The sequence below is a fragment of the Trichosurus vulpecula genome, chromosome 1 (genome assembly GCF_011100635.1).
Source record: "Trichosurus vulpecula isolate mTriVul1 chromosome 1, mTriVul1.pri, whole genome shotgun sequence".
In the NCBI taxonomy this organism is placed as follows: domain Eukaryota; kingdom Metazoa; phylum Chordata; class Mammalia; order Diprotodontia; family Phalangeridae; genus Trichosurus; species Trichosurus vulpecula.
This window is the reverse complement of record NC_050573.1, coordinates 483,057,626-483,070,187: the sequence shown is the minus strand read 5'-3', so window position 1 is coordinate 483,070,187 and position 12,562 is coordinate 483,057,626. Positions and strand designations below refer to the sequence as shown.

At 35.0% G+C, this 12,562-nt stretch overlaps 1 protein-coding gene and 1 pseudogene across 1 annotated transcript in view; both read right to left on the bottom strand.

Moving 5' to 3' along the window:
- Positions 1 to 572: 572 nt before the first annotated feature.
- Positions 573 to 1,092, bottom strand: LOC118834314 (annotated as a pseudogene).
- Positions 1,093 to 1,561: 469 nt separating this feature from the next.
- Positions 1,562 to 12,562, bottom strand: part of FBXL17 (F-box and leucine rich repeat protein 17) — a 557,672-nt gene continuing 546,671 nt past the window's right edge. Inside the window, exon 9 of the mRNA XM_036736154.1 lies at positions 1,562 to 4,343. Within this exon, the coding sequence (XP_036592049.1) occupies positions 4,206 to 4,343 (138 nt within the window). The 3' untranslated portion in view covers positions 1,562 to 4,205. The remainder of the gene's footprint in view (positions 4,344 to 12,562) is intronic.

Below are 12,562 nucleotides of genomic sequence, written 5' to 3'. Positions count from 1 at the left end.
ATCATTCCCAGGGAAAACTTTCTAGTCAATTATAACTATTTGGATTTAAAACAATATTCTGAAAAAGAAAAGGGCTTGCATGGATAATTTCACTGCTATAGGTGGGGGGTCCCTCTCTGAATGCAGGTTGACACCTTGTCTGTAATTCAGGAATCTCAGAAAGTTGCCATAAGCACTGAGGTTAAATGATCTGCTCAGGACCAAAGAGCCAGTAGGTATCAGAGGTAACACTTGAACCCAGGTCTTCTACAACACAATCCTGGATAGTAAAATTTGGTGTATGTAGGGGCAGCTACGGGGCACAGTGAGTAGAGCACCAGCCTTGGAGTCAGAAGGACCTAAGTTCAAACCCAGCCTCAGACACTTGACATACTTACTAGCTGTGTGACCTTGGGCAAGTCACTTAACCCCAATTGCCCTGCCTTCCCCCCCCCTCCAAAAACCTAAGTAAATAAATAAATAGAAGAAAACTTTGGTGTATGTTGTCTTAATTTCTATAGCATGGGGAAGGAGAAATCAAGAAAATCTTACCCATCATGTGGAAAACCTTGAAAGGACTTTGCCCTCAAGGTTCAATTATTATCTTTTATCCACTGCTCTATCCATTTCATTATCTGATCTAAATTATTCTCTAGTTGTTCTGGTACATTGCTGGGCAGCCAGTGTACTATTTCATGGTTGCAGGAGGCCATGGTTTCTTCATAAAAAATTGGAAAATTTCAACTGAATATTGTCCTGTAGTTTCTTTACACTGTATTTCCCTCATTTCAAGTCTTTGTATATAATACAGAATAATCTGTTTGAAGCATAAGAATGATATGAAACCATTGTTGAAGGAAGAAGTCATAGCCAGGGAAATTAATCAACAATAACTCTACCTTCTTTCATTTTATTTTCTAACTCATCAACTACTCTGTCTTCATGCAAAATGGGGCATTAATATTCTTCATCAAAGCCATCATCTAACCGTCCTTCTTGTGCTAAACCACCCACATTAATGTATGTCAGTCCTGTTCTTGATGCAAGTTCTTTACCTAGTGTGGTCTTTCCAACCCTCGGTGTACCTGTAAGCAGGATGTTGGGCAGCCTCATGGCTGTGGTGGCACCAGCTCCACCCCAGTCACCTGTTCTCCACGAGGGAGCAGCAGGCAGAGGGGGCTAGGCAGGAGCTGAGGGAGAGGACCCAGGGTCTGCAGAGACTGTTTTTTTACCTTTCTTTGTAATCCCAGCACACAGTATGGTGCCTTGCATGTAGTAGGGGCTTAATAAATGTTTATGCACTGCCTTTAGAGTCCTTTCATTTATAAAATGAAAGGTCTGTTGATTTCTAACTGCTATAAGCTTTATCATGCTATGATTTTTCACCATTTTATCTGCTTTCATTAATCAAAGGACAACTTAAGAGATTTATGAACACTCAATCATATTGACTATTCCAGGTGAGTCACTGCTGCTTTCTAAAAATGTTTAGTGAGCCAGACTAGTAGAGGAATTTATGTAGAGTCCACAGTCCCATGACAAACATTAAGAAGAGATCTGCAATACAGAAAACAAAAGCCGCTTGTATTTTACTTCTTTTTTATTTCAACCCATTGCAAGGTCAAAAGTTTCAAGGAAAAATAGAAACCTACAAAGGCTGAATTTTCTTGTTGCACTCAGAAAGGGGCATTCAGGACAAAGGACCAAGCTTCTCCACATCAGCAATATGATTCATTGTCTTTATTCTGAAAGGGCTGTGGACACTTTGGAGAAGATAAAAAGCCCAGCATTCAGTTTGTCTATATATTTGCGACATTCCAAGCAAAAATGCTACATTTTCCAGCTGCAAACGTCACTTTGAAGCATCTAATTTATAAGGACACACTGAACAACAGTCCCCAGAGTCCTTGCAGTGGATGAGGTTTTGGTTGTCCTCTGCAGTGAATACTTTGGGGCTAGATGTGAGCTTTCTCTGTATGTACCAAATTGAGATTTGCCTGTGTCTTAAAGAATAAATGCAACCCCTTTAGTAAAGCTTGAGTATTTTAGAGCACTGTACTTTAGGTTTAAACAATGCAACATTTAAGGGGAAAAACTCAAGTACACATCTCAAAAACATTCAGTAACTGAACAGCAACACTTTGGAGGTTATAACTTCCACCGGAAGCCATGACATTTCTATTTTTGATGGCTGTCACTTCTTTTGTAATTTTTAACTATTTAAAATATATTCAGACATATATAGAAAATTAAACTTTTGCTTATTCATTCAAGCTACGACTACACATATTGTTTTATAAATCAGTTTTAGATTAAAAACCAGTTAAAATATTGCCAACTAAGGTATTTTTTCAGTAGTTGGGAAATGAGTATGAAAATCATATAGTACAAGGTGTAAGAAATATAGTTTGTTGATTATAAACAGCCCCTTTCTTCTAGAGTAATAATGTCCTTCCAGAGAAAGTTAGCAATCTCCTGCATAGTCATGGAAAACATTTCTGTTGCTTACTGACTAGGTTTTTTTTTTCTTTTTTAAATATGATTTGGACTTCTAAAAAACAGGCAACATTGACATGGTAACATAATCAGAGGAGACAGTTGTTTAAAAAAGTAATTTTAAATAAGTGAATGATATACATATTTAACACCATGCTTACTTCCCAAAGCTACTATCATCTACAACTTTGGGGGAAAATAAGGTACCTGTGGAAACGGAAAACTCATTTAATATATCTGTTAAAGACTGAATAGTGGCTAACGGCCATAGCATGGAAAAATAAATAGCAAATTTATGAAACAGGACTCTGTTTCTAGCTCTACTCTGAAGGATAGTATACTTTATGTTAAGCAGATCCTATGCCTTGATTACATATGTCAACACAGGAAAGAATTGACTGAGCTTGGGTTACTGCTATCAAATATGGGACATGGAAATTTAAAAAACATTTCCAATTACCGATAGGCATTTTACTGATAGCTAGACACCTTTCTTAAAACAAATAAATGATTAATATTGACAACAAAAGTGTAAACAGGAGTGTAATTATTAAATTTTCTAATTGTTAGCCAACATTCATTCTTTACCTGTGACATATCTACCACTCAAAAAACAAGAACATGCAAAAACAAATCCTTCCTACATATCACCATTTCTAAATCCAAAAGAAAAAAAGAAACAAAAATCAACTGAAAGATTGTCTATTTAAATATTAATTAGTTATCGTTCATTAACATTCCTATTAAAATCATAGAAAAGGACTTTCATAATTATTAAAATTAAGAAAACAATTAAATGATCTATAGATTCGGTCATAACAGCACATCCTTAATTAAAATGGTGGCTTCACTGTACATAATATGGAGATTAGTCCCAATTTTAGTCAAAATATAATCTGCTCTTAAATTGGTGCTTGCAGTGAAACCACAGCTAACACAGCTAATTAACTTAAACCCTATGAAAAGCTTTAGTACTCTAGATAACTCAAACCACTTGTAGAACAATGAATAATTTACTGAGTTGGCCCAGAGAATTTAGGTTGCTTTTTACTTACAAAAATTTTACAAGGGCTCTACTCTGTCTAGTGCCCACATCACCCCATGGTGGTAAGTTAGACGATGCTCTTGGATGCACTATGATGGTGCACTAAATGATTCCCTAGTGGCCTGAAATAGTACCCAAATGCCAACAAATGACATCTGCAATAGAAAGGATCTGGCACAAGGTGTTTTTTTTCTTTTTAATACTGGTTTCTAGGGTTCATAATCAGTGTAAGATCACTTCTATTTTACTATGGCTTGTTGAAGTCAACAATTATATTACATCAGTTGAAGAAAGTGGCCACTCCTTTGGGGAAATCTGAACATTTTAAAGATAGTAGGAATTTAATGCTCAGAATAATAAATCCAATCTGGCTATTCCATCTTAAAATTCTTTTTTTCCAGAAAAGGGCCTCAAACCTAAGAAGATCCATTGTTTTAAAAAATCCTTAATTTTGAAAAATAAAAAATAAGAGACTCATCTGGTAACAGCTAACATCTGTTCTTCCGTTCTGTAGAATCCAAATGGAAAATACACACTCGCTTGTGCACACACACACTCATATAGACACCGAGAAAGGTGAAAGTTAAAATATTCCCAAGAGATCATATCATATACCCCCAATCTGCAATTCCCATTACACCTGCTGAATATATCAGAGAGCTGACTTAAAATACTAAAGGGATTGTTAAGAGGCATTAGACATATTGGGTGTCCAGCCCATCTGATAAGCGCGTTCCAGGGTCCTCTTGCAGTCTTGCAGGACAGTACTGAAAGTTATGTGTGGATACTGGTGCACGAGCTGCTCCACAGTTACTTCATTCACCTATAACCAAAGAAGAAAATCCAGGACTCATCAAAAGCAATGAAGGCAAATGAAATACTGACTCTAAATCCCTACATTTTAGGAAAATCAGAGAATCCAGATTTCCAGAGATCATCTAGTCCCACCTTTATTCCAAAAGAATACCAAACCAGGAGGTTATACGTCCTCTTCCCAGCCATATCCTATGTTGTAGAACTTAATACCAAACAAAGGGGTTCATTCTATTTGGGAACAGCTTTAATCATTGGGAATATTCTTCTTTAAGCTCATTTGACTTTGCAATTTATAAGATCATAGCATAACAAATTCAAACTTTATCATTATCCAATAAAAATCTAGTGATTGTGATATGAGTTACGAATAAGAGAGTTTTCAACCATACAAAGATAAAGGGTACAAACAAGGGAAATCAGAGATCACATCTAAAACACATTATCATTACGTCTGACACCCGTCTGTGTAGGACAAAAAATGTGTGTAATGATATAGAGGATTCACGATACGAACTTTTCAGAAATTTCTATTTTTATACTTTAAATGTAATGATACCATAAAATTCAAGCCCTTTATGAAAAGGGTTGAAATTTGAGAAATCAATAATTAAAACACACAAGGTTGGCTAAAGCTGGCAGGTCAGGGATATCTCTCTCCATGGACTTTAACCATCTTGATTAGACAAGGAAACCAGACAAGCCTAATTAAAACTAACACCTTTACAATTGCAGTGCTGTGAGGGGATTAATTTGTCAATTATTTTAAAGGGGATTGCCATTCATATCACAGAGGAAGACAGCTTCCTTTTCCCTTTAGATAAATAAATGATTAACCTATGGACCACAACTTTTAGGTATTTTTATTTGAAATCTTTATTGAACACTGGATCATTTTCAAATTCATCAATATTTTTATTTCAATATTTAACAAGCTAGTCTGAAAAAAAGATGCTAGTGATATAGTACATTGTTGCAGTTCCTCACATATCACAAATAGGAAAAAAACCAACAACCAGGTAGGACCAATGGGGAAAACACACAAAAAAACTTGATAGGCTAACTGAAAGCCTGCTTATAGATAATGCTGGAAGGATAAGGAACTTTAAGAGTCAGATTTTTTTATGCTCTGAAATACCAAGATGTCTGTGTTTTCCTGTACTGGAGTCCTCTGATAGGAATCCAGAGATTTCATTTTTTGCAGACATTTTTAACCAGTGACTCGATCATAGACATAGGCATGTCTTTCCCAGAATATTTGGGCACACAAAATTGATTTGCATTTAAAGGTATTCTGACTTCAAGTTCAACTAGGCAATTGTTCTAATTTTTAAAAAAAGATAAGTTGCTTTTGGAAAGAAGTCTTTTAATGAGACAAAATAAAACCCATCATACTATCTTTTAGAATTAAGCAGTAATATGCAAGTAGATATGAGAATATATAAATATTTCATTTGAAAAAAAAATCCCATGTTATGGAGCTTCCTAAAATACTGCTTTATTCAAGAGAGGTCTCAGCAAACACATTGTGTAAGGGCTCAACCCCCTCTCCCAACACCCCCTCCCCCACAGAGTCAAGATTATTTCAGTACTAACATTTTCTTCTCTTTAGAAAATGTTATTCTTTGTGGCTTTTAATGAAAAGCATACCATACCATATCCCAGATGACCTATTTTTAAAAAAGACATTAGGGATTTGGTGGGGTGTGTTTTTTATTAAAGAACATTAGTAGAATGTTAGAGCTGGAAAGGGCTTAGAACTCATCTGTCCAGCTCTCATTTCATAGATAAGAAAGTTGGAGCTCAGAGATGTGAAGACATTTGGCCAATGTCACAGAGACAGTGTCAGACCTAAGACTGCATTAACCATTTTGAGACTACTGAAGTTGACCGTCTTCTACTGATTTTCTGTGGTTGAGTTTTTAGTGAAAAGCATTTCTATTTCATAGTGTGTGTGTGTGTGTGTATGTGTGTGTGTATATAGATAGATAGATAGATAGATAGATAGATAGATAGATAGATAGTCTACTCTAACTCTTTATTGTACATGAAGATCACTATTTTTTTTTAAATACCCAGGAAAAAGGGTGTGATTATTCACTTTTAGGACAGATCCATCCTGGGGTTTCTTTTTAAGCAAGCTCCTCTAGGACATTTAAAATGTGCCAATTCACCAAAAAATCAATTTAAATGCCCCTGTCTAATTCATGGGTAAATCTGTAATGTGCTAAGTTGCCTTGTTTTGATGTGATATAATCAGTATTAGTTATCCTATGTAGTCAGAACACAACTTCCTCAAATCCCTTTTGCTAACACAGTGTTCTATAGAATTGGTGGTGGTAGGAACATAAATACTAAGTTTCAGAGCTTTGCTGGAATCATACAACAGAAAGAATATGAATTCTACAACAGAAGCTATTAAAGCCAAGTAAATAATTAGCTTCTTGTAGTAAAGACTATTCAAAACATTTAGTGCTTCCTAGGAATATATTATGACAAATTCTTTACTAAAGTCACGTTTTTGCCCCCTTTGAAACAAAATTGTGCCTTTTCCTTTGGACAAACTGCCTATATATTTGGCTGCCTTATAGAAAGAGTTTAGCAGAAAAAAAGCAACAATCTAGTATAAATTATTTTAAATCATTACCCCGACACATATCTGCAGACTCTTTGTCACAACTCTAGAAACTAGGATGAAATGGAATTACTCTCTGTTCCAAATCAGAAAATTATATAATAGAAAAGGTGAATATGAAGAATTTAAGCTTAAAAATGCTTCACCATGATTTCAGGGACTTTACATATTCAATGTCTTTTGCTCTGACTGAAAACTAATAGTGACAACTTCTCTACTGCATGTTTGATTTGAAAAAAATGCAGCATATCTTCAAGAAATGTGCAGCACAGTCATTTGGGGGAAATTACAGTGATTAAAGGGAAAAAGCATGTAACATAGGTATTTTTTTAAGGGCAGAAAGATTAGATTTTGCAGTTCTCTTCAAGCCTGCAGAACCATAATTTACATTTTCAAAATTATTGTAACTTTTTAAAGAAGGTGGTAGCAATTTGTCTGGCATTTTAATCTATTTTGAGTTAACATCTATTAGTAATTTTTGAAAATGTGAGGCAAATTGCCATGCTAATTATGGTAAATCATACATTATATTGCTGTTGCTGCTACTGAACTGTGATGAGCGAACCTTTTGGTTTCAGCTTCTTAAAGTTAGGGCATTTACCTGATTTTCTCTATATCCATAACAGGGGTGTATGGCTTTCATCATAACATCCCCAAATCCCAAAACAAACGCGATTCTGTCCTCGATTTCTTTTTCTTTCCACCTTCCATTATATACAACAGATTAATTCAACCAAAGTTTGTGTAAAAGAAATTTCTGTTAAATAGATTAATTTTTCCCTCTTGGTTAGATTGGAAAATAGGAGATGTGTTGTGGAAAAAATGGGCACATGGATCATACTTCAGAAATGAGTAAATCTACTTAAATAACAAAATTTATCTAGCAAAATACTAATAACACAATAGTTTTAATGATTAATATTTTCTGTATCATATTAAAACAAGCCATTAAATGAAAAATAAATTATGTAAAAGACAATACTCTATGACACTATAATATCCCGAGGGTAGGAATCTTGTCTTATCTAAACATTCGTTCTCTTGGTGTCTAGCACATTTCACCATAGACACTAAATAAATATCGTTTGAATTAATGAATACAGGAAATTCAAGTAGTAAGATCATCAATCTCACATGCTGTTGCTAGATGTAAGGTCTTAGCGATTTAGCTTACTCTAACGTAAACCTTTAAATTCCATGATATTTTTCATTTTACACCCATAGGAAATTTTAACTATATTTTTCCCACCTTGAAATTACTGGGATTCCCTTGGATTTGTTGAGATCTTCCAAAGCACTTATGTACCCAATTTGTTTCAGCATCCTCAGGCAGAAGAAAATAAGGAATAAGATGCCTAATCTTTGCTCAGCTATTTTTTTCTGAGGTAAGTTGTAAGAAAATGATCAAATAAGCAGGCTATATTTTATTCATTAATTGATAACTAGTGTCTTACTAGGAACTTTTTTTTGCTTTTTAATTTAATTTTTGGTTCCAAATTCTCTTCCTCTCTTCATACCTTCTTTGCCCATTATCCAGTACCAAACTGCTTTGATGATTACTCTTTTGTAATATACTTTGAGATCTAGTACTAGTAGGCCTCTTTCCTTCACTTTTATTTTTCTATGATTTCCTTGATAGTCTTGACCTTTTATTCTTCCAAATGAATTCTGTTATTAATTTTTCTAGCTCTATAAATTTTTTGGTAGTTTGATTGGTATAGTGCTAAGTAAGCAAATTGATTTAGGTAGCATTGCTATTTGTATCATATTGACTTGGCCTACCTATGAGCAACTAATATTTCTCCAATTATTCAGACCTATCTTTACTTGTATGGAACTTTTTGTAATTGTATGCATCTAGTTTCTGTGACTCCCAAATATTTTAGACTGTGATTATTTTAATGGAATTTCTCTATCTCTTCCTGCTTGGATCTTTTGGTCATGTCTAGAAAATGCTTATGATTTATTTGGGTTTATTTTATATCCTGCAAATCTGCTAAAGTTGTTGAATATTTTGACTAGTTTTTAGTTGACTATATAGGGCTAAGTATACCAATGCATCATCTGCAAAAAAAATAATGATAGTTTTGTTTTCTCATTGTCTATACTTAATTCTTCAATTTCTTTTTCTTGTCTTATTGCTAAGGCTAGTATTTCTAGTACAATATTGAATGATAGTGGTGACAATGATTCATCCTTGATCTCATTGGGAAGGCTTCTAGTTTTTCCCCTTTACAGATAATAATTTCTCTTGGTTTTAGATAGATCCTTTTTTAAAAAATAGGAAAGGGTATTGTATTTTGTAAAAAGTTTTTTTTCTGCATCTACTGAGGCAATGATATAATTTTTGTTATTTTTGTTACTGATATGGTCAATTATGTTCAATGTTTTCCTAAAATTGAACCAGCCCTGCATTCCCAGTATAAATCCAGTCTGGTCATAGTGTTTGATTTTTATACTGCTATAACTCCCTTGCTAGCATTTTGTTTAAAAAAATCCAGTTTAGGAATCAAAATGATAGTTGTGTCATTGAAGGAATTTAGTAGGATTCCTTTTTTACCTTTTTATTTTTCAAGCAGTTTATATTGGCCAGAGAGGTTTGTAATTTTACTACAATATTACTGAGAGTTTTTATTTGGAGATTTCTTTCAGAAGGTGAACAATTCTTTCAATTTCTACTTTGCCCTCTGGTTCCAAGATAATTTCTTGAAATATGATATCCAGGTTTTTTATCATGGCTTTTAGTTAGCCCACTAATTTCCCAATTATTTTCCCTTGATCTATTTTCTAGATTAGTTGTTTTTTCTGGGATATTTCACAATTTCTTCTATTTTTCAGTGCTTTTTATTTTATTGTTTTTTGGTGTCTCATGGAATTACTAGCTTCTACCTGACCAATTTTAATTTTTAATGAGTTATGTTCTTCAGTTTTTGTTTGTTTTTTTGGGGGGGTACCTCTTTTACCATTTGGAGTTATTTTCTTCATTATTTTTGGTGCCTCTTTTACTAAGCTGTAAATTATCTTTTCATGATTTTCTTGTATTGCTATTATTTCTTTTCCCAATTTTTCCTCTACTACTTTTTTGATTTGTAATATATATGTATATATATATATTTTCTTTTGTAATCACATTTTTTATCTCTTGTAGGAATTCTTGTTGGGCTTGTGTTAAATATGTATTTTTTTTTCTTTGAGGCTTTCCTTGTAGATATTTTCAAGTCATTATTTTCTTCTGAGTTTATATCTAGAGCTTTCCTCTCACCATAGTAGCTTTTTATGGTCAGGGTTTTTTTTGGGGGGGGTAGAAGGGGACTCATTTGCCCAGCCTATTTCTTGACTTTGCCAGAGTTGGGTACTGTTCACCTTGCGGGTGGGATTGGGAGGTGGATGGTGAGGATGACTAGCCTGAACTTCAGTCTTTTATGTCCTTCTAGTGCTTTCACAGCTTCCAAAGTAGTTTGATGGAGGAAAGTAGTCTAGTCATTATCCTCCTGGTCTGTACTCTGGTCCTTACTCAGATAGGGCCCAGCTCCCTTGAGACTACAACTATTCCTCTATGGCCTGGAACTGAGTAATGGGCAAAGAAGCTGACAAATAGTGACTTGTTCTGTGCCCAGCGCTAGTACAGAGGACCTCTGGAATCTCTTTCTAACTAGGTATTCAGTTCCCTTTCTGTCACATGCACTGGGCTCTCTCAATGCCACCACCACTGCTGTTGCTGCCACTTCTACTGTCCCAGCCACCTCCAAGGCTCACAGCCTGTGGCATCTCTGCTGTGCTATGCTGCAGGGTAGCTCCCATGCCAGCATCTACAGACATCCTCTCTTTCTGCCCTCTAAACTGTCCTGGTCTAGAAAAACAACTCACTGTGACTTTGTTGGTTATCCTGTCCAGAATTCTGTTCTGTGTGCTTTCTAAAGTGTTTAGAGTGTTGTACTGGGGGAGCTGGGGAAGTGCTCACTTTATTCTGCTGATTATTATTATTACTATTAATGGGGATTGTTAATACAAAGTGCTCATTATTGCTGGATTTTATTAGCCAACTTCTGAGGTTTAGCTACAGCACACAGAGTGCACTACAGCCACGTGCGCAGATAAGTCGGTAGACAGATAGATATTAGGCCTGTGACGTCATTAGTATAAGGTATTCCTGGGTGAGGAAATCTCCTAATCAACCATTTTATAGATATGTAGTCTTAAATAGTTGCCTAGAGCAATGAGGGGCTAAGTGACTTATTCAGGATAACACAGGGTATGTCAGTGGTGGGACTTGATACCAAGTTTTCCTGGCTTTGAGGCCTGCTTTTTATCTACTATGCCATGGCATGTATGTATGTATGTGTGTGTGTGTGTGTGCGTGAATTCAAAGATTCAAAAAATTTTAACAATGGAAGACTCTTAGAAAAAGGGAGGGGATTCTATGGAACATATTTGGGTAAAGATCAACTGAGGCATAAACAGAAATCATGTTGTCCTTGTAATATCTTATAGATCACATGGACAAAAAGAGGAAGTAGGCAGAAATAGACAAGTTCAGGAAACTTATAAGCCTGTTACGGAGGCCTGATATACTAATGATGAGGGTCTTCCATAGTGTGGACATTTTCTAGAGCTCTCTTCTTGCTAAAAGTAAAGCTAAAAATTTTTCGCTTCATCTTCATGATAATATATGCTAGGGTACTAAAAGAATTGGAAAATTTGATTGCTGAGCTACTGTCAGTAATATTTGAAAGATCATGAAGACCTGGAGAAGTATCAGAGAAATGGAGAAGGGCAAATGGCCTGATTTCCAGAAAGGAAAAAAGAATGGCATATGAAACTTTGAAATTAAGTTTTAAGCTTAACTTTACCAAACCTGACTTCTATTCTGAGTGAGGCACTCAACAGAGCAAAGCCATTTTAAGGCATTTATGGATGAAATCAGGAGGTCAACAAATAGAAAAAAATGTAGAAAAGATCTGCCATCATGTTTATAATAATCCTTTTTGCCACCAAACACAACACCCACCATTCTTGGGACTTTTAATATCATAGTCCTAGACATGCTTATAGAGGAGATAGAAACGGCACTGAAGAGGACAAAAAATTGAAAAAATCAGTTGGACTAGACCAAATATACACAGAGGAGGTATGTATGTATCTATCTTTGTATCTATCTATAATATCTTGGACTGACACTACAAATGGACACTGAGTTGGGCTAGAATTAATCAGAAGAAAAGACTAAATTGTGCCTTTGGGAAATTTTAAAGTTCTTTTAATGACCACAAACTTCTTGCTTTAATAAAGGTCCATCTTTTAAATAACAGTCTGCCAGTGTGGTTCCATACAAGACATAGAATACTACTGGCCCTGAAGAATTAAAAATTAGTAACATTAACAGTGCAGTGGAGAGTTGCATTTAGGGTGAGGGCAAGCTGCAAAACATTCCAAATAAGGAGTTATGGAGAACCAGAGTAAAGGATGTCAATGAAGAAATGTATAAGCAAAAAAAAATTGATGGGAAGATCACGTGGATATAGCAAGGGACAAATGATGTACAATTAACCATGTGCTCCACTGGTAACTTTACAGTTTCAACAGAAATGGAGGAA